The 27648-nt window shown below is 40.5% G+C and overlaps 1 protein-coding gene across 6 annotated transcripts in view; it reads right to left on the bottom strand.

The window, feature by feature from the left end:
• Positions 1–3655: 3655 nt before the first annotated feature.
• Positions 3656–27648, bottom strand: part of si:ch211-286b4.4 (SCO-spondin) — a 39305-nt gene continuing 15312 nt past the window's right edge. For 4 of the 6 annotated variants that reach the window (XM_063906681.1, XM_063906682.1, XM_063906683.1 and 1 more), the window contains 49 exons: positions 27434–27604; positions 26999–27133; positions 26230–26445; positions 25383–25561; positions 24972–25074; positions 24706–24864; positions 24376–24538; positions 23979–24082; positions 23703–23882; positions 23400–23612; positions 22960–23139; positions 22680–22871; positions 21976–22125; positions 21738–21841; positions 20847–21049; positions 19458–19678; positions 19174–19320; positions 18909–19073; positions 18566–18717; positions 18088–18256; positions 17814–17922; positions 17290–17426; positions 17041–17166; positions 14730–14909; positions 13935–14159; positions 13674–13800; positions 12865–13064; positions 12542–12754; positions 12217–12362; positions 11620–11747; positions 11356–11500; positions 10495–10627; positions 10215–10373; positions 9987–10113; positions 9666–9877; positions 9406–9568; positions 9124–9212; positions 8354–8514; positions 8129–8243; positions 7459–7655; positions 7346–7379; positions 7119–7265; positions 6679–7020; positions 6425–6522; positions 6233–6339; positions 6064–6143; positions 5179–5207; positions 4956–5087; positions 3656–4536 (listed from right to left, as the gene is read on the bottom strand). In XM_063906681.1, coding sequence (XP_063762751.1) covers positions 3997–4536; positions 4956–5087; positions 5179–5207; positions 6064–6143; positions 6233–6339; positions 6425–6522; positions 6679–7020; positions 7119–7265; positions 7346–7379; positions 7459–7655; positions 8129–8243; positions 8354–8514; positions 9124–9212; positions 9406–9568; positions 9666–9877; positions 9987–10113; positions 10215–10373; positions 10495–10627; positions 11356–11500; positions 11620–11747; positions 12217–12362; positions 12542–12754; positions 12865–13064; positions 13674–13800; positions 13935–14159; positions 14730–14909; positions 17041–17166; positions 17290–17426; positions 17814–17922; positions 18088–18256; positions 18566–18717; positions 18909–19073; positions 19174–19320; positions 19458–19678; positions 20847–21049; positions 21738–21841; positions 21976–22125; positions 22680–22871; positions 22960–23139; positions 23400–23612; positions 23703–23882; positions 23979–24082; positions 24376–24538; positions 24706–24864; positions 24972–25074; positions 25383–25561; positions 26230–26445; positions 26999–27133; positions 27434–27604 — 7907 coding nt within the window. In that variant the 3' untranslated portion in view covers positions 3656–3996. The remainder of the gene's footprint in view (positions 4537–4955; positions 5088–5178; positions 5208–6063; positions 6144–6232; positions 6340–6424; positions 6523–6678; positions 7021–7118; positions 7266–7345; positions 7380–7458; positions 7656–8128; positions 8244–8353; positions 8515–9123; positions 9213–9405; positions 9569–9665; positions 9878–9986; positions 10114–10214; positions 10374–10494; positions 10628–11355; positions 11501–11619; positions 11748–12216; positions 12363–12541; positions 12755–12864; positions 13065–13673; positions 13801–13934; positions 14160–14729; positions 14910–17040; positions 17167–17289; positions 17427–17813; positions 17923–18087; positions 18257–18565; positions 18718–18908; positions 19074–19173; positions 19321–19457; positions 19679–20846; positions 21050–21737; positions 21842–21975; positions 22126–22679; positions 22872–22959; positions 23140–23399; positions 23613–23702; positions 23883–23978; positions 24083–24375; positions 24539–24705; positions 24865–24971; positions 25075–25382; positions 25562–26229; positions 26446–26998; positions 27134–27433; positions 27605–27648) is intronic. The other 2 variants (XR_010167893.1, XR_010167894.1) reach the window with 2 other exon arrangements.

Below are 27648 nucleotides of genomic sequence, written 5' to 3'. Positions count from 1 at the left end.
TCCCTCCGACACTACGATGTGAAGGATGACCATGTTATTGTCATTAGCGATGGCCTTACCAACTCATTATGCAAGCCTGTTGGCATTTGCTTTTCTTTTGACTGCTCGAGCTAAACAAACAAAGCAAACACAGGGTGTCATTATATAACATGAAAATCAAATTCAAAGTAGTTTTATTAAATCTTTAGAAGAACACAACACATAAAACTGACTTGGCCCTGTGTAATATAATGCTGTTAAAGAGATATTACCAGACCTCTTTCATTCATTTAGAATAATTTGCCATGCATCATTACTACAGTCTTTGCAATATCTCCTTAATGCAAAAAGGACAACTGGACAAGTGTTAGGCTTATAGTGGTTCTATTGAAGTGTTTAAGTCATATATTGTAGCCAGAATAGTCTGCATGTTTTAAGGTATGCTATTTATATTGTATAGTTTGATTCTGTTACTGTTCTGTATTGTCTTAGTTTGAAGCTTTTTTATTTTTAATAAACTTGACTTCATTATTTAACTGCTCGCCTTTACCTCTTTTCACTCTACAAGTACCAGGCCAGCTTCTTTGTTCCTGGCCAACTTTCCGTCACCGCAATGTAGTTCTTCTTTCCTGCCTGCTGAATCCATACTGATTCTTGTAGCATGTAAGCTTGATCTTGAATAAATCGATAAAACCTCTCTGCTGCTCAGTGGTAAGCATTTGGATCCGGTCCCTGTTGTCTTGTGTGACCAACCATGACAGATCTTTGGCTCACTGCGGCTGATAAAATACAGTGCACCACCCGCTAATCAAATTATCTTGTATCATCTGGCAGTTTAGCTTTGAAAGGGCCTGACCTTTTCTATGATATTTAATCTATATCATTGAATCTATTTCGGGTACAAACTCTTCCATGCTACACGATTGAGCTCCAGCAAAATGTCAATTTCTTTTTCTTTAATCTTTTAAAGAATAAACCAAACTTATAAGTGGTAAATAATTACTTTTACAAATGTAGTTACAGTGAGTCAAAAGCTCATTTAAAAAAAGGTTAATACATATTCCTGCCCATCACGCCAACACAGTAGAGGAGTGAAGGGACTAATTATATACCGTTTTTGTTTTTCTCGCTAAAGCTGCAGCGATTTTACTCTTTTGTAAAAGCTAAAAGATGTGATAAGGGTGCAATAAAAATGTCAACAGATTGAAATTATGGGGTACATCTTGTTCTTTTTCCTGTATTTCTCTGTTCTGTAGAACTGCAGAACATGCAGAACATCTTATATAAAAAGCAATGTTGATGTACTCGCATTTTATTATAAAATATATAAAGATCTATAACCATTTAATAAATATGCTTCTATTCTAGGGCTATAAAGGACTGCTTTTTTAGGAAGAAAACCTCTTAAATGTTATTAATTATATGGCCTATATTTGGCTTTTTAAATTTGATCTCCAGTACTTCAAGTCAAAAAGGTATTATTATAATGTATAGAAACACACATTTCACAATGATGTTTGCACAACATGATTGATTCTTTTGCTTTTTATCTCTAATATTCCCCTGAACCCATCGAACAACTGGATTACTGCATTGTTTAATGTTATTTGTAAACATGCTGAGATTAACCCTTGATACGTCATCTTCAAGCCTGAATGGTCCACAATAATCACATCACATGTGATCACATATTTAATCTCGGAGTCATTGTCTTTGTTACTATGAAAGGATTACTCTCATGCAGCATAGAAATGAAGGGTTGGATCATTTCAGTCTTTTTTATAAATACCACATGTTGGGGAATTACCCTGCACATTTCTGTTTGAATTGGTTTGTATCCATCTGTAGACATCCAAATGAAACTGAGGACACGCTGTGTTGGAGCTGTAAAATGCTGAGAACTGTGACAGAGTAAATCAACATGTTTTCGCTGTAGTGCTTAGAGTAAAAAGAAAAGCAAAGAGGCATCTGAGTGCACTCGTGTTGCTGTCAGCATCAGCAGTAGGCCGGCACTCGGAGGAAAAGACTTAATATGGCAGGCCTGGTTGAACCACATCCTGCAGATAAGGAAACCATAGCAACAGTAATGCAGTACCATGGTGACTAGAGGAGGCCTGCTTAGTGACAAACCACAGACTCTAGAACAAAAGGAAGCCTCAAAGCCCTTTTACAGGCATCCGATGCGTTTGACTTACTTTCAACAACAAGAAAAGCATTTCAAAGAAAAAGCTCAATAATTAATGTGTTTTTACTCTGCGAGTGTTTCTGTGTGTTCAACTGTAAGAGCTTTCGCAGCAGGTGTTGAATACAGTACTTTCTGAGTACTTGAGGGTAAACTTAACCTCGTAAAACAGAATCAACTCAAACAGCATTACATGAGTAAATAAATGCCCTGTACGTTCAGTAAACATGTCTGTCTGTGTGTCCGTGTGCTCCTCGAGGATGCATTGCGTAGAGCAGATTTCTAGGGATTTGGAAGGATTTCAGATTAGAACATGATTACAGCTGACAGTCATGGATGAAACATGTTGGAAATTGAGATGTAAATCTTCTGCAGCTTGCTATCAAAGCCTCTTAATGCTATCATCATCTAACGTATTCATACAGATTCCATTTGAAGATGTACATCCAGCAATGTGTGTTGCTATAATCAAATATATGAATGGCATGCAAACCATGTCTGGTGATATTCACTGGTATATGATAAAAATGTTACAAAAGACAAAAAAAATAATAAATTGTAATCATTGTTCTTTCTTGCCACAACAAAATAGCAATGAACAGATGCATGCAAGCATAAAGCCTTCTTTGATTTCGTCAAACCACTTCCCTAAGCACTTCATTTCTTATAGAAATATTTCTCAACAGAGGAATACTTCTTGTCAGATATTTTTTCTGTCATTCATATACATATGGGGTATACAAACCACACAAATATCACATAAAGGCAGCCTTCCTAAAAATAGCACTTGTGTTGATCTAAACAACTAGAGCAAGCATAATGTTGTACCAATACTTTTACCCACACAAAGATACACACACGGCTCCGGAGCATATCAGCTTGGAGTTTTACGATGGCATGTGCTGCTGTGAGGCAGACACACACTGGCCATGTCAGCGGCACATAGCAGCTAATCTAACTGATAAGGCAGATATTCTCAGGCAGCCACTGAACCACACCCCACACCCCTCTCCCACACACACACACACACACACACAAACACACAGGGCACTGCCAGATTCAACCCCGGGGACTTGGCAAAGAGCTCTAAGCTTACACTGATAGTAAGTGAAGACTTGTTCCCTCTGACCTTCTGAGTTGGCTCATGGCCCTGTTTAGGAATACTTACTTTCTATTATAAGACACAGAACTTAATGCGTCAGATAACCCATCAAAGCAGAGGGAGTCAGCGTTCGTGGAGCAAAGACTTCTCTTACAAGATTTAATGTGTAGTATCTGCTATTGAATTCACTTTCGAACCCGACTGTAGAGAAAGCGTAAAACAATGAAACAGCTTTGAGAAGAAAGGTTAGATGACCTCCATGTGTGCGAAACAGACAAAACATAACATAATTGTTTGAGTTAACCATTAAATATTCATGAAGACATGAGGGTCTTCACCTCTAAAACAGGGGGAGGTTGTTGTGAACAGGAACCAACACAGAAGCACAAGTGTCACCTTGTATTTATACAGCTGAAGTTTATTGTCTTAATTAGAATATGGTAATGAACAGAGCCTGTCTGAAGAGCCGGTATTAAATCCTGCCTGAGAAACTATTTGGACAAGATGACAGATTGTGTCACAGCGCTTGTTGCCAGAAATTATTTCTGTTCCAGATCACAGATAATTAAAAAGAACACAACTGAATAGTTTTTAAAGCTGGTGCAAACTCAGATGGAGGTCACCTGGCTCCTTTAACTCCTTTAATAAACAAGACAGAATATTGCACTGTACATAGATAGTAAAGCTATTTAAAGAACAACAAAAGGCACAAAAAAGGAGAGCAACACATTTCTCAGCATTGATTTACATTCAGATCCAGTTTCTGATCATTAAGCTCCCACATGACATCAATATCTGTTTGTCCTGTTGTGTTGTCTTGCGTGATCCGACTGTTTAACTCATGCTTTCCCGGCACATTAAGATGATCTGGACTCTCCAGCATCTGGCACTCCAGTAATGTATCAGGGTTGTTACTTTGGACAGAGTTGTTGGTCTGCTGGTCAGAAATATGACTCTCCAGTTTAGAGTCACCCAGACCTCTGCTCTTTTGTTTTTGTTGGCTGTGACTCTCGTTCTTCCGTTGGCCGCCAGCACGACTGCATCCATCTATGCCAGGGTACAGATCCCCCTGCCCCTGCTGAGTGGTGATGCTGTCTGTTTCTGTGCTGCTTCTTGTCACGTCTTTTGACTTGCTGAAATGCTGCTGGCTTTGTCTGATCTGGTCTAATGTGATTTGGAGCTCATTGAGGCGTTGTGATACATAGCGTCTCTTCAGTTCCAGCAGGATTGTTCCACTACGACTCAGGCTTGGCAGGCTGTTTGGTGTTGCCCTCTGCATAAGAATATTATTAGAGAATGTATTATAGAGGATGTGTGGTCAAAACATACAAGTGAATCCATATACAGTCTCAAGCAATAACACAAATATGCAGGTGCAAAGCAAATTGATTAATACTGGTTTACACATTTCCCCCATTAGTCAGGGCTGAATGGGGGCAAATGAATATCAGCGTGATGCTTGAATGATTGAAATCCACTAAAAGTTTTTATGTAATATATCCTTTATATTTATGAATGCTATAAAATATAGAGAAGAGAAAATAAAATAAGCATCAGGGTTAATCAGAGCATGTTCAAATTTGTAGTCAAATAAATAATCAAAGATACTTTCTGAGATGTTCCCAGCACAAATTACCACAGATTAATTATTTGGATGATGTAATAATATATAAAACATTTTTTGCTAATTACCACAGAATAGTTGCCAGCACTGTCCTCTCTCTCCTTCTGCCATGAGCTAATTTGAGCTCTCTTCTGCAGCTGCACGCTCAGCTGCAAGAAAGACTCAGTCATACGGTCAATTTCTTCCTCTATGCAGGACATCTGTGGAAGAGGAGATGATGACATAACGCAGGGGCTATGAGGATAGTGACTATATCCTAAATTAAAATGATGATTTCTAACTGATTGATACCTGCATTGGTGTTCCTTTTGGTGGTAAACCTACAGAAATCAAACAAGACTTTAGATTCTAATCTGTGTTGATCGAAGAGGACACAATAAGTGAAACTTCCAATAATACTGTATATGATTACTGTGAACCTAGCAGCACAACCCCCTATTAATAGAATAACTTCCTTGCTTATTGGTATGCTCTCATTGAAGTCCCGAACTGTTTGTACTGGGATATTGGACCATTTCTCTGGAACTAAAGTTCTTAACTTGATGAATAAGGTAAAAATCTGCTTCCCTTTTTATCCACCACAGAACTTAACGGTTTAATGATCACTAGTTATTGTGACTGGGAGTAATGGAAAAAAACACCTGAAATCACAATTAAAAGTGTTTATTGGTTTGTATGTTTGCCTTTTTGTTGCGAAATAAATGTATATTACATTTGGGAAATATAGGAACTTCATGGGGGTTTTACAAGATAGCCTGACAAATCCGTTCTGGATCACTGGCTGCAGTATGGAAACAGCAGTCTCAAAGCTTTGAACCAATGTCCACATGAGAAATAAGTGGGCTGCTGGTAAGACCCTCTTAGGTTTTTATATTGGCCAAGGGTCATCACTTTGTTCTCCCAACATCAGGTTTTTAACAGCACTATATTGACTATATTCCATCAACCTTATATAAATGAACTCATTTACCAACCATAGAATCTATCCGTCTACCCTTGACATACTAAAATACATAATTTGCAGTGACGGATACATAATGTCAAAGGCGATGTTTATTATGTATACATATTTTGTCCATCCTGTGAATAGTTTGTTCAGAGAAATCATCACATTATCATTTTGCATATTGTAAATCCCTTTTTTTGTTTTTAGTATAAAATCAACAATTGTCGTACCTGTGTCAGTGTTCTCAGATGAACTCCGTTTCAGGTTTGTGACAAGCTGCTCTAACTTGAAATATTGATATTTTTGAAGTCTAAATTGGAACAAAGGCAGCAAGTGTTTAAATGATTTATTTCATGGAATACTTCACTTTGCTGGAGGCTTTTAATGTTTGTCACCAACCTGCTAGCCAGTAGATGCTCTGTGAAAAGCCCTTCAGTGGGAACTCTTATGTTAAGAAATTCCTCAACAAATGCACCGTGCCGACCCTCTGCAGCATCAAATTCCGACTGTAAAAAGAAAGCATAAAAAGTTATCTTCCCTAACCCATGCAGCATGAGCATGATGTGTGAGACCTAAAAAGCCCATACTTACTTCTGCTGTGTTCCATTTGAAAGAAATGTTGAACAGCTGAAGGCTTAAAGCTGAAATGGCCTCATGGAGAGCTTTCATAAAACCCTGTGGTTTGGATCCTAGTTGTACAGACACAATATAAAAATATAGTTTCAAAAGAGGATTACATACTTTGTGATTTCAAAGATGATTGCCAAAGCTGTTTTACTGTATCACATGGCAGTTGCCAAACAATGACTGCATCTCGAGTCTCTCTTTGATAACGGTCTTATTACCTGATGCTATGTAGGCCATAGACTGCAGAATAGTAGCGATGAAATGTCCCACATGCTGAAGCTTTGCCTCTGACAGATAAAGGATTTGATTGGTTGCATCAAAATAAAAGTCCCCTGAACAATGTGCCAACAAAGTCACATTAGACAAAGATGAGGAAACAGGGATTGACTTGGCCAGTAGCAGAAGCACGGAGGGAAACAGGGGGCAGTCTGCAAGCAACTGCATCAGCTGGCAACCAAACAGGAACACGGCTGAGTGCTGAGGTGAGAGGTTGTCCAGGGCAGTCGGGACTAGTTGACCTTCCATGTTCTGGGCATCAAGGACACAATGCTCTGTAGAGGCTTAAATATATATGTGAAAAAATGCTTTATTATGCATTCGTGATTTGTTATGAAATTCATTAACATTTGCATTTTTCCAAAGAGGCTTATTTTTGTACCATTGTGAAGATGCTGACTCGAGCCAGCTGTTGTAAGATTCTGTAAAGACTGTTGTATCTCCTGCAGGGTCTTGAATAGAGGAGATATGCTGACAAGTTTGGACAGGTCGTGGTCACTTAGACAAGGAGCTGTGCTCTGCAGATGGACTGCAGTAGACAGAATAATGAGATTTCTGTGACATGTTTCTCTTGGAAATTCCACAAACCATTGCGTATTTGTGTCTTACCTGGCTCTGCTTTGGTCATATTCATTGACGAAAACTGTTGAAGTAATATGATGAATAATATTATGATCCACTTTGATATTCCTGGATATGCTACAAACAAAACACGACCTTACCTGTGTATAACTCATGTTGGGGTCACCAGGCTGTGTGTATCCAGCTTGCGGCTCACACTCCCTGGCATCATGAGGACCAGTGTGACAGTATGGAGGAGCAGGCAAATCCTGGTTCTGCCAAGATTCTCCTGTCAGCCTGCATAAGAGGGCTTCCACTGACCTGAGAACAGCTCCCAGTAACGCCACAGACGCTTCAGCTAAAGTGATCAGGAAGTTTAGTCCCATGCATAAAATAGTTTAGAGAAAACATGAATTAACATTCTCCTTTAACAAGATGTCTTCTGCCTTCTTTCCCCATCTTCTGACTTTCAAACCCACACACACACCTAGTTCTACTTCACTCATTTCCTCTGCCTGACTGCTCCACCCACGTCCTCATCCGCATACCCTAATCACCAACCGTTTTCTGTTCCCTCTGCACTCTTTAGACTCTACCAACATTTCTGCCTCTTTAACAGTGTGTATTTGAGTGATAGTATTCACTGCACCATGACATGTATTTTTATTTAACTCAGATAGTGTAGGGGGTAGCAATCTAACTTTGGACATGAAATAAATTAAGTGTACTTTCCTAAATGCCAAACCTTTCCTTTATTAATTTTTTTCTGCCCATTGATTTTGAAAAATGGAGTCTTCACCTAAATGTGATATTATCATCATGCAGCTTTACCTTGTGTATCGCTCTCTCCTGCACTGCTGTGAGATGGTTTATCCCTCATTGCATTGTGGACTATAAGCTCCTTAAGAATATTCAGTTTTTTATGGTCCATATTGTCAAAGACATTCTGAAAGACAAAATATTCTTTTTTGTGACACTTCAGAAAACCAAAAGTCCTAATTGGAACAACAAACTGTTGAATTAAGTAATTTATGCCTTAGCTTTAAAAAAACTCACCGTGAGTGTTTCAGTCTGTTGACAAATGTTTCTATAAAATTCCTGTGTGTCTTTGCGGTGCCGGGCCAGCTGTGATGCTATGTGCAGGTTCTGATCCTCTAGTTTATCGTACAGAGTCTTCACATTTAACTCCTCCAAATCAAAGAACCCTGACACACTTCCTAAATCGGAAGAGTAGATGACAATAATATGCAAGTTAGAAAGTGGCTAAAATATGGGGGAAAGTGTAATCAGCCCATCCCAAAGAACTAATGAGATACTGATTCTGATGAATGGCTGCACCATGAAATCAAGAGCCTCTTTGACTGGACTCAATAACAGTTCAGAAGCATCTCTAGCTTTACAGACAGTCCAACATGCTTTCATGCAATGGATGATAAGTACTTGAGAGCCAGAGATAACACCACAAGCAATTAGAGAATGATATTATCCATTATTTTCTTTATCTTTAATCAAATGGTGGAATAGGTTGTTAACTGCTACCTAGTCATGCGTGATGGTTTCATAATGACTCGGCCAATAGATGTCTAAACGCTCTATCAAGCTGCATTAATAATGCAGTAAGCAATAAGTGAGACACATTAAAGCCTGCTCATAGATATTTAGACCTTACTGCAAATATTTTCCACAATCTGAAATTGAGCAAAAAACTGACCACTACCATTTGTATTACGACTTTCTGTTACTAACATCTAAACGTACACATTACTTAATATATCATTTTTGAAGGGGTTTGATTTGTAATCTGCAGTGTAGAATAACAAGCTCACCTCCTTTTGAAACAGCAGGCTCCTCAGCCTCTGCTCCCTCTCCTACACCCCTACTACCTAAGTAGCCACCTTGGCTTGGGACTACTATGCTGAAACATAAATAAAAAGCCACACATTTATATTTTACGGCATTTTACACAATTAACATAAAGAAGTTGACAAGACAAAATGAGAGAGGAGGGTGACTTTCAGCATGTATCATCAAGGGTACATAGATAGTTACACTAGTGTCTTGATACATGGCGAAAACACACCATCAATATTGATTTAAAGCCAACCAACCTGTCTCCACTGCAAACACAATCCACGGGACAAAAGGGTTCCCCAAGGCTGCGCCACTTTGGCTTAGCCCTCCATTGGGAGACAAGTTTTGCTTTCCCGGGTCGCAGAACTAGAACTGTAGTGGTCAAAACCACAACTAAAACCAGCAGCAGACTCAGGATCCCTACACACAGTTAGCATTTTGGCAGAATAAAATAACTAAATAAAATAACCATGCACATGTATAAATAGACATTATAAGGGAACAGTAGGATATACACCTGTGATCACTCCCCAGTCAGGTAGAAGGTTGAGTCTGTGTTGTTTGACAATCCCGTACCTGACCAGCTGTGCCGGGCTCATAGGCTGAAAGACGGAGGCCCGAGGGTCACACTCTGTCCCCTCCTCACTGACCACTACCACCAAACTCCACTCTGGCACAGCACTGTCAACAAACACATACTTCCCTGTGTCCAAAAACACATGAGCAAACCTGACAAAAGGAGAGGAAAAAGGAGATGTTTATGGTATAGAGGGGATGATGGCAGAAAATGGGATTTCAAATAATCTACAATTGATGCTCTACTTGGACTCAACACTACCTTGTAGACTTGAAGTTTGTCTGCTTCATGAGAATCTGTAGACGTCTGAAGGCACCAAAGTCCCAGCTGGGGTTACTGTTAAATAAGTGGTCTTTCTGATACACTGGAAAGTGGCTGTGATGGCGGTCTTGAGGTTATAAAGAAAGTGAGAGCACAATTACCATGTTTAAAAAATAAATCTAATTGTCATAATAACAACTAAATGAAGGAAAACTAAATATGCTTTACCAGTGTGGTTGATGGTGAGGTGGAAAATGAGCATGTCACCAGAGGACAGGCAGGCGATGGGGTTGGGGATACGAGGAAGGACGACTAAGTCGACAGCCTCATAATCATCTTCTGTGTCTCTCCTCTGTCTGGTTCTGGTACTTAGGACTTCTATTGGTTCTGAGTAAAGGTACATCGGTGCTCAGGGTTTGGACAATTTAGTTGGATTTTTAACTTTTTTCCTTTAAATTTACATTGAAACAATAACATAAAATCATCATGACAAGTTAAGGGCAGTCACCTGACAGAAACTGATTGATGAGCTCTCTTTGTGTAGGAATCCAACCAAACACCCCTTCAGGGTCAAACTGGACCAAATGGATTTTACCAATATTCTTTGCGTGGATATCTGGTCCTAAAACATTCATTACAGTCTGGAAGTAAACAGAAACAAGCTTAATATTTCAGTTAATGCGATTTACAGTACAACAAGAAATAAAATGGGACACATTAAGATTGGTGATGTTTACAACTGTAACACTAAAAACAGGATGCTTGTTACATTTAAACCCAAGATAGTGTGGTGTGTACACAAGTGTACTTAAATATCTTGCACTAGAGAGAAAGACTTGTGTTATGATATTGCACAGAACCAGGGCTTGGGGAATTGAATATCTCTAAACAGGACTAAACTCAGTGCACAAAAAACATGCAAATTCATGGTTGATGAAACTAGATTTTATGACCCCAAGTAGCTATTTTGTTGAACTGCTAAATGCATTCTTCTGCATGGAGAAACGCGTTCATTATGTATCACTTTCCCTCTTTCTCTCCCTCCTTTATGCAACGACATAGCCAAATTTGCAGCTGCAACACTTTTCCCAGGTGTCCTGCTGAGACCCTGATAAATGTTTTGCCAAGCTTTATGCCAGTTTACCGTCATAGGCAGCCCCTACAGACTGAAACTTTTGGATGAATCAGTACAATACTTATATTAGATTTGTGCTAATTCTTATCTGGTCGTAGCGGTTTTCGAAAAAAAGTCTCCCTATCCTTACAAATATGCTTACAAGTAAGTAAGCATGAGGTGAATAGGAAATCCATAATCTTGTTATATGTGGCTAATCATCAGTCTGTCAATGGCCCTGTCACACTTTCTTACCCTGGCCCAGACCATTTTGTCTCTTTCTTGGAGGCTGAGCAGCAGGTGTCCATCTGGAGAGAACTGGGCAGTGAGCTGAGGTAGTCTGGAAAGGCAGGAAGTGTTGCAAAGCTCTTCAGCTGAAACATATCGCTGACACTGGCAGCTGGGTCATCAGGATCAGGAGCAGACAGTAACAGAAAAACAGCATACAAGGCTGTTTACCACTTAGAAATAATAATCATATAGACACATTTGAATAAAAAAAGTGTAAGTGATATTCACATGCCCATCTCCACATCCAGATTTCCTCCATGTTGTCCACAGGTGATATTACACGAGTGGAGGGAAGGTGACACACACTCTCTGGAGTCTGCCAGACGTACCTCACCTGTGGCACAACGTTTGTTTGCCTGAAACACACACACACACACACACACACACACACACACACACACACACACACACACACACACACACACACACACACACACACACACACACACACACACACACACACACACACACACACACACACACACACACACACACACACACACACACACACACACACACACACATTCAAAACAACTTCAAACATACAGACCTTGTTGGAGTATTTCCCCATTATGTGTTTTACTGAATTCAAAATGTTTTGAAAATAATGTAATTAAAAAGTAAAATCATCCAGCCAGTGTTTTTGACCGGTTGGGGTTGCTCATATGCTTATTGTAAAAGTACATATTGAAAACTTCAGCTACTAAACACTCACTTATAATTTGAAAGTAAGTGATTATTCCAAAGTCAATATATTTGTGTAAACTGTCCACAGATTAAACATTGAGTACATTTGATACACTAAAAGAACCAATAGTTACTGACCTCAGGCTGGCAGTCCAACTCACTGTCAGCGGTAGAGCTTTTGAAATCCAGTTCATTGTAGAAGATAAAACCAGTTCTGCACAAACATGAACCATCCGAGTGCTGGAATGCACGATTCTTACCAATACAGGTACAAGAAGAAGAACCTGAGGAAACATGTGCAACACATCAATGCAATATGATCAAACCAAATATGTTCATGTACAGATAAACAACACTTTTGAAACTGTAATTTAACTTAGAAGCTTTTTGTTTCTAAGATTTGTGCAGAGGAAAGCATTTGATGGGTTCTCAGAAAGCAATAGAACATCTGATAGTATCCAACCTGCAGGTGAGGTGGAGGAGCTGCCGCAGGGAAAGCAGGCCTTCTGAGCAGGCAGGTGGATGAAGGTGCCAGCAGGACATGGGTGGCAGTTACCCTTTGTTTTAGCAAGAGGGAGGTTGCCAAAGGAGCCAGCAGGGCAGGGTATTGGTTGTGTGGATCCAGTGGGACAGACATACCCAAGAGGACAAGGGTTACTCTTGTAGTTGTCTGTACCTGTTGGATTTGAAAAACAAAAGCATTGTTTACTTGGAGTAAGGCATGAAATATCAAATGCTGTACATATAAATAGAGTTGGCGAGTATTTTGGGTGATGAGTAAAGTACCAGAGGGACAAAAGTATCCTGCAGGACATGGAAGGCATTGTTGGATGGGGGAGAGGTACTGACGATACGTGCCCCCGTCACACACAGAGCAGCAGCTGTTTTTGGATCCTCTGAGCCCGCTGGTGTTGAAAGGCATGAAACCGCCATCACAGGATTTCATGGAAGAGCTGTTGGCTGGGCAGTAGTAGGGAAATGGACAGCTGTGGGAGATGGTAACATGGTTATTTATAAAGCTTTAACTCACACTGTGTAAAATCAGTCCAAATCCATTTAGCTTTCACTATTTTAAAAGTTCAGGGACCAGTGTGTAAGACTAAATGGCATAAATCATATTGTTCATAACATACTCTTTATTGAATAATCACCTGAAACAACTAATCACTGTGTTTTTGTTTGCTTAGACGAGTGCCTTATATCTAAATGGGGAAAGTCTTCTTTTCTATGGAGTCCAGGATCTAGAATGTTGTATTTCTACAGTAGCCCAGAAGGGACAAACCAAACACTGGCTCTACAGAGGACCTCTAGTGTTTTAACATTGACTGAAGGCCAAGGAATGTTGTCTGCATATCATTTTATTAAAAACAACTATGTAAAAATATGTCCATATACAATCCATCTTCTTCCAAGACTGTGTTCAATATCTTTAAGTTATGGATGATTCAAGATTCAATACTTTGGAAATGATCCTTAGAGTGCACATCTCAATAGCATTCACAGCTTAGCAGTTAGGACACATAATAGGAAATACACAATGCACATCATGAGAAAACATGCCAGGTATTGCAATATTGGACATTTCATGCACTTACAGTTGTTTTGGGTTGTGGTAGGAATGAGATCCTTGAGGACACAAATACCCTTCAGGACAAACTTGAGGCTCAGCAGTCTGAGGTCCACAATACGAGCCAGCTCTGCACAGCCTCTCGGTGACTGAACCTGGATGATAAGCAGATACTCATTAAAGCAAAACCTCATAAATGGCCTTAGGGAGAAGAGGATTAGACTCAGAGTTATCTCATACAGAATCTAATAAACCAAGCTAACATTAGAAACTGTGTCGATAACCTTACCCATGGGACATTGATAAGAGGTCCTGCAGGGAATCCCCTCCACATTGGGCTTCCCTGTAGTCCGAGGGTCTGGGCAGAAGGTACCCCCTGCACACGGTTCACACTGGCTGGGTGCTGCGGCTCCAGGAAGTGCCCTCATGGTGCCTGAGGGGCAGAAGATGGGTGGTCCAGATCCACTGCACCAAAAACCAGGTGGGCAGGGAATGTTGGAGTAGTCTGTAAGCCCTGGAACATAGCAGCTTTCTGAAAACCCTATTCATCATTTTAGACACTCTTATCAAAATACAAAATATATTTGCATAAAATGAACCAGAGGGAGAAGAGGTGGGGTCACCATGTCCAGAGAATCATCCACTACTGTAGATAATGTTACAATATGACTTCACTTTGAAATCATTTCAATTATGTTTGAGGGAGGGAGAGAGGGAGATTAGGAACAGTGTCTCATTTCATAAATCCAACACTCAATCTCATCACTATAGCCTCAAGCTGGAAAAGGATTGTTCACATCATAACTCCTTGCCTCTTATCTCACATTAATATACGTACAAACTGAAATTCATACAACCTAAAAATGTAATTTTCTTTGATCTGTCCTTACAAATGTAAATTCAAACTCACCAGAGAAATGACTAGTATATTTTACACTTAATCATGCATCAGGCACAGGATGCAGTTGAATTAAACAGGAACAAATTAAGGAATCGGTTTCATTTGCATTTAAAAGGAATCTGTATCATTTTAGTACATCTTTAAATTTGGCGTTTGTGGTTAGATTAATGCAGTGTGTCAGACCTGTGCTGTTACAGTGTGAACCAGGAGGGCAGGGCAGGCAGTCCCCCTTGCTACCTGCACCGGGGTTGGCTCGATATGTGTACAGTGGACATAGCCTGGGCCCCGTCCCTCCATTGAAGTCACTGCCAGGCAGGCCATCACAGTAATGACCTGCAGGACACGGATGAAGGACTGGGTCTCCTGCAATAAAAACATATGAATAATAAAAGAAAGAAATTGGTTTCAGATATTTTCATGGTGAGATTATACTCTTTGATTATCAATTGAGGAATATATTTCAATAGTGTATTGATTACATTTTAACCTGCAAACCCCTTCTTGATCCCAAGCTCAGTTACAACTCTAAAAAGGCAGGGCCCTGCTAGGTCTTTCCAATTTGCAACCTTTGTATTTAATTCAGTCCCAGTGCCGAGATCATGCTGGTGCCTACTTCTTGTAGTTTACACTAGACTAACAATGACTTCAATTATCTACCCAATAAGAAAACAGGCAAACAATAACGTACTTATAAAGCGTCAGGAAACTGCTCATATAGACCAAAAAACATATATATATATACATACAGTGGGGCAAAAAAGTATTTAGTCAACCACCAATTGTGCAAGTTCTCCCATTTAAAAAGATGAGAGAGGCCTGTATATTTTTATCATAGGTACACTTCAACTATGAGAGACAGAATGAGAAAAAAAAATCCAGGAAATCACATTGTAGGATTTTTAATGAATTAATTGGTAAATTCCTCGGTAAAATAAGTATTTGGTCACCTACAAACAAGCAAGATTTCTGGCTCTCACAGACCTTTAACTTCTTCTTTAAGAGGCTCCTCTGTCCTCCACTCGTTACCTGTATTAATGGCACCTTTTTGAACTCGTTATCAGTATAAAAGACACCTGTCCACAACCTCAAACAGTCATACTCCAAACTCCACTATGGCCAAGACCAAAGAGCTGTCAAAGGAGACCAGAGACTAAATTGTAGACCTGCACCAGGCTGGGAAAACTGAATCTGCAATAGGTAAGCAGCTTGGTGTGAAGAAATCAACTGTGGGAGCAATTATTAGAAAATGGAAGACATACAAGACCACTGCTAATCTCCCTCGATCTGGGGCTCCACGCAAGATCTCACCCCGTGGGGTCAAAATGATCACAAGAACGGTGAGCAAAAATCCCAGAACCACACGGGGGGACCTAGTGAATGACCTGCAGAGAGCTGGGACCAAAGTAACAGAGGCTACCATCAGTAACACACTACGCCGCCAGGGACTTAAATCCTGCAGTTCCAGACGTGTCCCCCTGCTTAAGCCAGTACATGTCCAGGCCCGTCTGAAGTTTGCTAGAGGGCATTTGGATGATCCAGAAGAGGATTGGGAGAATGTCATATGGTCAGATGAAACCAAAATAGAACTTTTTGGTAAAAACTCAACTCATCGTGTTTGGAAGAGAAAGAATGCAGAGTTGCATCCAAAGAACACCATACCTACTGTGAAGCATGGGGGTGGAAACATCATGCTTTGGGGCTGTTTTTCTGCAAAGGGACCAGGGCGACTGATCCGTGTAAAGGAAAGAATGAATGGGGCCATGTATCGTGAGATTTTGAGTGAAAACCTCCTTCCATCAGCAAGGGCACTGAAGATGAAGCGTGGCTGGGTCTTTCAGCATGACCATGATCCCAAACACACCGTCAGGGCTACGAAGGAGTGGCTTCGTAAGAAGCATTTCAAGGTCCTGGAGTGGCCTAGCCAGTCTCCAGATCTCAACCCCATAGAAAATCTTTGGAGGGAGTTGAAAGTCCGTGTTGCCCAGCGACAGCCCCAAAACATCACTGCTTTAGAGGAGATCTGCATGGAGCAATGGGCCAAAATACCAGCAACAGTGTGTGAAAACCTTGTGAAGACTTACAGAAAACGTTTGACCTCTGTCATCGCCAACAAAGGGTATATAACAAAGTATTGAGATGAACTTTTGTTATTGACCAAATACTTATTTTCCACAATCATTTGAAAATTAATTCATTAAAAATCCTACAATGTGATTTTCTGGATTTTTTTTTTCTCATTTTGTCTCTCATAGTTGAGGTATACCTATGATGAAAATTACAGGCCTCTCTCATCTTTTTAAATGGGAGAACTTGCACAATTGGTGGCTGACTAAATACTTTTTTGCCCCACTGTATATATATACTTCTAAGCTTCTTAAAACCTCCTTTAAGCCTCTTAATAATCCTGCCTTTTCCCTGAAAACCCGATAACAGTATCTAAAATAAAAAACACTTTACCGACTATTCAAACATAAAGAGCATTATCAGCTGATACCAGGTTGACACCAATACTGAGGAGGGCAGGGTATGCAGTCCTGTAGGCTGGCACCTCCAGGGGAGCTCCTGAAAGTATTTGCAGGACACAACCCAGCTTCCTCCGTGCCTTCAGGACAGAAGAAACCTGAAAGAAAATACTTAAAGGCATTAAAATAAATAAGATCAACATTTGAACCTGTCCAAGGTTCAGAGTTTGAGAGAATACATCTCAAATTTCGGAGAATCTTTTTTTCAAAAGTTGCTGTACCTGCCGGACATGGACCTGCACACTGCATGCCCGACTGGCACTGGGTCGTATTAGACATGGGTCCCTGAGGGGTGAAATCTGCACTCCCAGAAACACAAAGATAGCCAGCGGCACACGCACCCTGGATCCTCCCAGCCCTGAAGAGAAGATATACATGGTTAGTTTATTCACAAAAAACACAAAGAAACAGAAAGACACATTTAGAAAACACCGAAATGTATTCATCATTAGAGAAATAGAACAATTATTACGTTGCTTCTAACATTCTCACCTCCCAAATCTACGCTCATTATGTTTATTCATGTGTTCATTCCAGGTGTTAATTTAGCTGTTCAGTGAACCGTGACAGCTGAAAGTGATATATTCCTGCATTCTGCTAATTGTGAGCATAACCAGGGCGGAGATTATTGTTTGCCTCTGAGCATGTGTGTGTGAGAGTATCTTCAGGATGTGCATGTGCCTAGTAGAAACTAATTTGAGAGCTTCTGCATGCTATCACATGGGCTGTGGTGCATCCAGTGTACCTGCAGAACCTTCCTGAAGGGCAGGGTAAACACTCTCTCTCTTCTTGTAGCCCTCCCTGGTTTGAATGAGTGTATGTCCCATTAGGGCACGGTTGAGGCACCATTGTTCCTGAAAAAGAAAATGCAGTTGCAGTAGACAGTATTACATGGTATTACTAAAAAGAAATGTGCCTTTTTTTTAAAACTAGTCTGAGAAGCGTTTTGTGTATTGTTTGGGAATCGGGATGGTTTATAAATTTGCCATTGACTTAGTCATAAATTGCCTGTAGAGTACCTGCAGGGCAGAATGAGTGTGGTGGGCAGGGCCATGGCTCTCCCACTATGGCCTCCTCGCAATAGAACCCAGGTCTGCATGGGATGCAGCTATCTGATCCTGGGTTTGGCTGGTACTCTCCTGTGGGACAAGGCAAGGCCAGGGCAGAGCCCTCTGGACAATAGTGGCCCTAAGAGAGAATGGATATTACAAAGGGGTTGGGATTGAATCTGAGAGTTTTTACTTCAAAATGATTGTTACTTTCATAATTTTACTGTAAAAAGACAAAAAATAATCACAATTATTACAATGATTCTTAAATTATGCCCAAATCATATGTTTTCTAAGGTCACATTTTCCTTTGACCACTAACCGGTTCATCCTTGTGTCCAAGTGCATGGTATCATAAGGAAAGACAGCCTGAAACATAATGTTATTGGCCATGGCTACCATCAGCATGTGGAATGAGGTTAATCGATTCAATATGACAAACTCTTACCTTGGGACAGAGGGAGGCATATGGCGTGGTAGAGGAGAAGTCAAAAGGGCAGTAGAAACCAGTTGCACAGGGGCCACTGGGGTTGGCCAGACCCTCCGTGGAACAGTAGTGACCAGCAGGACAGGCAGAGCAGCTCTCCATCGAAACCCCTCCTATGACAACAGTGATGCAGATCAGACAAGCAGATAACATCAGAACCCCATTAGGACCTCTTTCAAATGCAAATGCAAGATCCTAATTAAAAAGATGATAAGGATATCAAATTATTCCATTAATTACACAATGGTGTGACTCCAACAGAAAATAACTGCCATTTTGTGATTAGTGTAAACAGTAGGTCTACCGATGGTGTTGCGAATACTGCCAAGAGGGCATGGAACTGGGGAGAGGCACCCTGATGGACAGTAGTGGCCCACAGGGCAGGGGCCATTCATGGGGAACTTGTCAGAGCTCTGTGGTGTTGGCTCCAGGGCTCCACCTTGGCAAAAATAACCCTGCAAACAAGAACCTACACAAAACAAAATCCAAAAACCAAGCGTGTTTCTCTTAATGGTGTGTACATGTTATAAAAGGATGAAATAATGTGTTATATTTTTGTGTCTGGTCACCTTGTGGTGTTGAGGCTCCATATGAACCACAGTACAGTCCAGAGGGACATGGTGTGCAGACAGATAGAGAAAATACACCTGTCTGGTGGCTGAAAGTCCCCAAAGGGCAGGGCTGTGGCAGGGCTGTCCCCGCAGGACAAAAATGACCTTGGAAAAGAGCACTTATTAAATATTGTTTTTTTATGACTGCAGATTTGTACATTTGTCCAAATTGCTGCTTTATGTATAATGGTTACAGATCTGATTTACACTTTACATTCAAAGTTTATTTTCACCACACTCACCCGCTGGGCAGATTGAGGGCTCATGAGTGGCTGAGGAAGAACACATGGTCCCTTTAGGGCATATTATACAGTGGGCAGCTCCAGCGGCAGGACTGTAAGTGCCGGGCTCACAGGGCACCTCACTTGCAGAGCCAACAGGACAGCTATGGCCAGCGGTGCAGAGGTAGCCATGGGAACTGTCAGATGGCATGGGGCTGGAGCTGCCACCCAGGCAAACATACCTGTAGGCATAAACAAAGGAAAGGGAAAACTAACTTTATATCACAAATATTGCCCAAAACTGCCATCCTAAAAGTTGGACAATCTGTCATTAAGGAAAATATCATTTAAAATATATGTAAGATTTTTGAGAATATGCATTTTGTGAGGTAGATATCAAATGGGCAATAATACAGATGACTGCACTACTTTTGAATACAATTTAAACAACCTGATTTAATACATGGACAGTGAAATGATTTTCATTCAGGAGAGTTCATTGTATTTAAAAAAAAGTGCTTATGTTATCAAATTGAATTGATTGAAATGGTCACCAGTAAAAGTTAGCTAACTATGTTTAAATATTCAAGTACTACAAATTCAAACATTTTTGAAATACACCTTAGAGTATTTGATTTTTATGGAGTAAAATAACAATAGATAATATATATTGAAGTTTTTTGCTTGTTCAGAGATATACAAAAGCTGCTTAGTATTGTGTATTTCCAGAATAGCAATAAACATGCTTTATTAACTGACCTGGATTCATGTCAGATCCAATAAATGCCTTAAATTGCAATCAATTCTGCTTACACCAGGTCAATTTCTTCTCACACATTTAATTAACAGCTTATAAAACAAACTGAAATAAACAGCAGCAGCCAAACTGAAGTGCTAAATGTGCTCTAAAGCCGGTTTTATCTCCCAGTATGTATTGCAGGGCACCAATGCAATAGATATCAAAGTGTTTCAAGTGTGGATCTTATCCTGCTGGAGACATCTGCTCCCTCTCCATCTGAGACTCAGACTCACATTTAATAGCCCTCTGACATCTTCAATTATTTGTCTGATTTTACAATGTACGTGAGCTGCCTTGCAATTGATTTTTGAAGACTAGATATCTCCCGGACATTCCATATTGGTCCCTTATAATCCATTTTAAAATCCTACAAGTACATCCAACTACTTTCAAGGAAGAAGGTGAAAGACCAATTTGCAGTAGAGAAGTACTGGAAGCAGAAGGACCGGGATGTACATTTTTAAAGAAAGAGAAGGTTAACTTAATCAAAGCAATACAATACAAGTTAGATGAAAACATTTAAGTACATTTTAAAATAATAATAAAAAAAACTGAGTGACAATTTGTCCAAATATTTAGAATTGAAAAAGCAGAAGAGCAATCGTGTTTACCCAGCACTGCATGGGAGAGCGTTTGAGAGCTCTGCTATTGCAGGCCTGTCACAAAACAGTCCAGGGGGGCAGGGTGGGCATCCATCAACTGCCTTCAGTCCTCTGAAGATGGAAAGTGAGCCTGTCGGGCAGGGGAGCGGAAAGCCAGTGCCAGTGGGGCAGTAATGGCCAGAAGGACAGATGTGGGTTCTGGTAGAATTCCCCTGAAATTAGAAAAACAAATCTAAACATTTGAACAGCAACAACATGTGTACCTTTGATGCCATCAAAAATACTAATAATACATATTACTGTAAAGTAAGCATTGCGGGCATCCAAAAGTCTACTACTTCTCTGGGGTTTGCCCCGAGGCTCATATTTATAAATACCCCAAAACACAACAGCTTAAAAGAACACAAAAGCACAATATTTTTAGAGGTGCTAGATTATTATTATTATTATGCATATTTAACATGATATTAATTCTGAAATAGTACAAACATCAGAATTACCGTCAACACAGATCTTGAATCTTATAAAGTGACCAACATGGTGGCAGAAATATGACAACTCTGTCAGCTACATTTAAGTATTTTATGCTTCCCAGTGGAACTTGAGGCGTTATTTTGCTGAAGTGCTAGAGAAAAGTGATTCATCACCAAGGCACCATCACAAAAGTTGACATTTCAGTTAATGGCGCTGTTAAAAGTGAGATAATGGGCATAAAAAAAAGGGAACAAAAGGGAGCATGAATGTGCTCAGGCAATTTCCACTCAGATTTAGATTGTTTTATTACATACAAGGTCATGGGTTCAACATTATCATTAAGAATCCATCTCTAAGACCAAGGACCCACTGACCAACAATTTCAGATTAGAAACTAACTGAGGCAACAGGGGAAAAGAACAGCACCTGATACTCAGTAGCATTAGGGCCGGTTGATCCCGCAGGACAGAAGTACCCTGCCTCACAGAATCCTGTTGGCTGCGACAGTCCAGGTTGAGAGCAGAACATTCCTGCAGGAACCACCAAAACAATAAAGGATCAACTTCCTATCTGTGTACATGTAGTTTATTTCTTTATTCATTATTGTTTTCAATTAAAGCTTGGGCTATGATGATGTAGAATAAAACACTAATCCTTTTCACACCAGCGGGGCAGGGCAGGCAGGCATCCGGGTTGGAGGCTCCGAGCTGGCTCTGCAAAGTTCCAGGTGGGCACGCGAACTCCAGTCCTAGAGTCTGGCCTAGCGGACAGTAGTACCCAACTGGACACAGCGCAGGCTGTACAGTACCTTCAGCTGAGAAGGATTAAGAAGAGAATATATCAGAGGAGAAAATGTAATGAACACCATACCGCACCTTTGAATTGTCTAATGTCCTTGACTTTGAAAAGTTACAGCTGCATAATTAAAGAAATGGATGATCTGACATTGTAAAATCAGTTATCAGTTCAATTATCTGAGATGAAGAGAGGTGTCCAATAGCTGTTCTTATTTAACCTCAAGATGTATTAACTCTGCTTCACTTAGTGAGAGAATAAGCTTCCTAGAGTGACTTTGGACAATCCCCATAGAATAGGTGGGAATTTGTGGCTTTCATTCAAATGGAACATATGGGCATGTACATTTTCTGCACTAGCCAATCATTTGTGTCCTTTCAACATGTCTCTGATCATATCTGTGTCCCTTAATAAAAATGTCCTGTGACTTTACTGCATGCTAATCTATCGTGACGAGTCAAATTCAATTACATTCTTTAATCGTCAGTGAATGGATCTCTTTCTGTATGACTGTTGAATAAAGAATCCTCTGCCTCTTGCAAAAGATAACTCAAAGACAATCAATGAACCCACCTTGACAGTAATACCCAGGGGTACAGGGGGTGCAGTTGTTTTGATGTGTGTTGCCAATTTCAGAGCTAAATGTCCCAGCAGGACAAGGCACAGGGACTAGTGTTCGACTGGGGCAGAAGAAACCAGCTGGGCACACAGCAGTATCTGCTCTGCTAGAGCCCCAGTCACAATAAAACCCAGCCCGACAATCACCTAAAGCACAAAAGGGGAAATAACATATTCAAATGGGGGCTATTAATGTTAAAAATGTATCAAATCGTGAGAAGTGTCTTCCGTCTACCTGCTCTTAGCCCCGTTTGGCAGAATATCCCAGGAGGACAGAGAGATCCAGTTTTATTGTCTGTCGGGTTGGGCACTGTGGCACCCATCAGGCAAAGGAACCCAGAAGCACACGATCCTGAAGGTTGAACCAAACCTTCTGATCCACAAAACTGACCCGCTGGACACACTAGGCATTGGCCTGCCAATACAGATTGACAGCTTTGACTTCAGGCCAAAGAGCAAAACAAGCTACATGCCAGGTGAGATCCATCACAATATCTCTAACACTGCTGGAGATGCCAATGTGTTCATTTAACTACATTAAGGACAATCATTATTTTTTTTTATTTTGAGGAAGAGGATTTCAAGAAGACCAGTAATATTATTATAAAACATTTTTAAATGCCAGATAATTGCGCAATTTAGTTCCATTCGTTTTGATTTTTCAATGGTTTTTACCTGTGGAAGTGAGACCATGGCTTGGGCTGTAGGTGCCTTTTGGGCAGGGGACAGGCTGACTCTCCCTGGGGCAGATGTAGCCGGCTGGGCAGGGCAGAGGGCTGGAGACTCCACTGGAGCTCCCCCTTGTGGCGCTGGGACTCGGGGACTGGCAGTGGAACCCAGGAGGACAGGGATTACATTCTTTCTGACCAGCTAAATCCTGGAACAAGCCTGGCAAAGACATTCAAACAGTCATAAAGTCTTTGGAGAGTAAAGTATAAAGTTAGTTATTAAGAATTATATTTATATAATATAACTTACCAAGCGGGCATGTTTTGCAGTAATCTTTGCCTTTTCCTCCAGTCTCATTTTGGTAAGATCCAGATGGGCAGGGTGAGGGCACACTGCTTCCCTCGACACAATAGTGGCCTGCTGGACAAACACCTCCAGATGCACTTGTCATTGGAGTTGCAGTACGGGACCCCTCGAGACAGTAGAAACCTGGGGAGAAATTTCAATTAGAGGTTTGAAAACATTTATATCAAGTAAGATTATACAACGCACTAGCATGACTGAATAAATATTCCCATTTTTGACCTGGCAGGCAGGGTCCAGAGACTGCAGAGAGGCCTGTCTCTGAACAGTAGAAGCCAGGGCTGCAGCTACGACACTGAGACTCATCCACAAGTCCGCTCTGCTTACTGTCAAAAGAGTCATTTTAAGGATAAACAACATAATAGTCAACTGATATCATGTTGTATTACATAACTTTAAATCTCTTGTTTATAACTTGAATATGTGTACAAACAAACACACATGCATTATCATCCATCTATGTGAATTAAATATAACTAATAGGTTCATAAAGTAACCATGTACTGTAAAACTGTAAAGTGTGATGTGAGTGTTCAAATCTTTTGTTTTGTAAAAAGAAGTATTAATTGTAATTACAGATACATTATTGTTTGTAGGTATAAAAATGCAGGATAAGCACCTGAATGTTCCTTTTGGGCATGGTTTTGGTACAGTAGTCCTCACAGAGCAGAAGAAACCAGGAGGGCATGGTAATCCAGTTCGATTGTCTAGTGGTGAAGGTTCAGAAGCTCCACCAACACAAACAAAACCTGCAGTGCACGGCCCACTGGGGAAAGTCCTCCCTTCAAATAAATATAATTCAAGCTAGGTTTATCACCCAAAGAACAGAGCAGCAATTCACCTCTAACTGTTTCTAAAATACATCACTAAGTACCACAGCTCTTAGAAAGATAGATATTTATGAGAATAAATAACACAACACTAAGAGTCAGGAGTGGAGCCATTGTACCTGTTCCCTTGCAGTACACCCCAGGGTCACACAGTGAGCACTGCCATTCCTCAACCAGTCCAGATATGTTTCCATAGGTCCCTGCTGGACAGGGTTGTTGATTTGCTGATCCACTGGAACAATAAAATCCTCTCTCACATGGCAGTGGTTTTGTCATTCCTGAAAGGGTACAGAATGGAAAGGACTTTACTTTTGAAAGTCAATATTTTGTGCATGTATGCTCCCAGCTGCTGAATGCTAACAGTGTGTCCACCTGTCAGCTTTACCTTGATCTGGACAATGGAAACCAGCAGGGCATGTCTCACACGAGCCCTGGCCTTGTCTCAGCTGGTGGCTGCCTGGAAGGCAAGCAGTCTGTTTGACACTGCCCTGAAGTAAACATTAAATAAAACAACAGAAACAAAAATGAGACTTTTTATCTGTAAACTAACATACATCAGGAATGATAATGGTGCAACAATAACAGTGGAGACAGAGACAGACACAACACAGAAAGGAGACTGAGATGGTATGAAAAACCGGAAGGAAACATCAATTGACTTATTGTCTGCAGTAATGCACTTGTCATGACAGAATAAGAACCACAGCTAAGGAGGAAGACTCATGCAGACACATCACATATAATATTCAGCAGTGATGACCGACAATAGCTGGGAGACCAATACTGGATGGCTGACCTTCTCACAATAATGTCCCACTGAGCAAAGATTTTTCTGTGGTCTCTCAGCGCTCTGCCCCTCAGGACAGTAGTAGCCTTCTGCACACCAGCCACTTGGCACAGTTTTTCCTCTTTGGTGGCAGTAATGACCTTGAGGACACTGCTGGCAAGCCTCCACTGTAGACCTGCCCATAGAGCCTGACGGTTGGCACACAATTGAAAATGAATTCATAAATTGATAGAAAAGTACTTAAGTCTTCAATTAAATAGTGTTCTATATTTATCTCAATGAGCACACAGTGTTTGTTGACTTGAAAACAAAATCTGCATAATGAATGCACTTACAAAAGATAACAATGTTAGTTTGATGATAAGCACATATTTATTCCCCCAACAGCTCCTTATTAATAACCATACGAAGAAGCTACAGCACATTTTCACATGATTCTAGTTGTCCGCCGCGAGTCAAGAATACAATTACACGATTCAACTACTTTGTTACTGAAATTATTCATAGGCTCCCAAGGGAGATAAAAACGTTTCAATGGAAGCTTTAATTTTTCTCTGCATCACTGAACTGCAATGAGAGAGACCAGTTCATGTAAGGTCATGAGTGTGCAAGACTGACAATGTGTGCACCAAAGAGGATTAGATGTTGTATTCCTCTGGTTAGCATTGTGTCTTATTACTCATTCATCATCTCTTCATGACCAAACGCGCCCAGGGGATTAGAGACTTGTCATGAATGTCTCATTTCTTTTTAAAGAAAATAAATCAAACACAAAGTCTTTTGATAACTATATCTATGATATTATTAAATCAATAAAACAATTACAACTTTATCAAAAAAAAGAGTTGGATCTCACTTTGTATGGTTCCAACAGGACAAGGCAGAGGAAGAGGAGTTCCAGGGGGGCAGTAGTGTCCGGGGGGACAAAGGGATGCATGGAGGTTATAAGAGACTATGGGGCAGTAATATCCTGCTGCACAGGGCCCTGTCGGGGCATCCAGACCAGTCTTGCTACAGTACGAGCCAGCCTCACAGGGTTGGGGCAAGGCAGAGCCCAAAGGACAATAGAAGCCTGAAAAATAGCCATAGAAAGTATCACTGGAATACATCAACTTCAGCAAGATCCGCAGTGCAATCAGGAGGATTACTTTTTCTAAGCACACAGTCCCTCTAGAGATTAAGGATTTTCTCAGACTTGAACTTTTAATACCCGGACTCTTGTTTTTCTTCTTCTATAGCTGTTTTTCTTAATATTGATGTTTTATCCACACTATCACCCAACCATCTGCATCTCCCCAAGAGGGAAATCCATCTCTAGCATTCAGGCTTTCAGGTCTTTATAAAGGGGAATGTGAACATTCAAACGACAGGGTTTTTCAGCAGGGGTTCAGCATTTTTTAATGAAAAATTAGGCGCTTGAGTGTTCAAATAAACAAACAAAGATGAATTGGTATTAAACTGGGTTCTCGTGCGCAGACTGTATGGATAAGAAAAATCAGTCATATGTCACACTATTTCAGTATATGCGACGAACATGTCATGAGCCAGAAAGATAACGTGTGCCTGAAGCGATAAACAAAGTATCACATCAAGCTAACACAAGTTCACTGTCAGGATTTACCCACCCTTAGGGCATATGTCTCCTCTGTAGGTGGAGCAGGCATAATGTGGACTCTTGAGACATGGCGTTGAGTGACTCACAATACTGTCTGAATCTGCCTGTGGTGGCGTTACCACTTCAATCCAGCCAGCTCTGCTTCCTATAATAGAACACAGTCAATTAAACATAAGAGATGTCACATTTAATATATTTGTCTTGCACAGAAGAAAACCAAAAAAAGGAGTCTCTCTTGTCTTTGTAAATGCTGAATAAACAGTTAAAACTGCCAGAGGAACAAAATAAATGAAAAAAGGTTATACTGAAAGGGGAAAGATTAATTGTAGACTTCTTGAGGGAAAACACGAAAGGCTTTGTGCTATAGTTGAATAATTTAAAGAAAGTCATGCCCTTTTAAAGGATGCATTTGCTGTGTTATTACATCAAGAAACACATATTTTACCAGAGTTCCGGGAGCTATTGAAGCAAGACAGATTGTGAATCCAGAGGGCGGCTTCTGTCTTTGGTGTATAATCCTCCAGTATTTCACAGAGACAGCTCAACGAAGCAGAGTTGGCTCGAGGTGTGGGGCTCTCTGTATTTCCAGAACAGAAAAAACCTGCAAAACACAGACCTGACACAAGGAGGTAATAGAAAAACAAATGTGGAATGACTATC

Source organism: Eleginops maclovinus, chromosome 18 (assembly GCF_036324505.1).
Source record: "Eleginops maclovinus isolate JMC-PN-2008 ecotype Puerto Natales chromosome 18, JC_Emac_rtc_rv5, whole genome shotgun sequence".
In the NCBI taxonomy this organism is placed as follows: Eukaryota; Metazoa; Chordata; class Actinopteri; order Perciformes; family Eleginopidae; genus Eleginops; species Eleginops maclovinus.
Note: the sequence above shows the minus strand (reverse complement) of the source record. Positions and strands in the feature narration are given on the sequence as shown.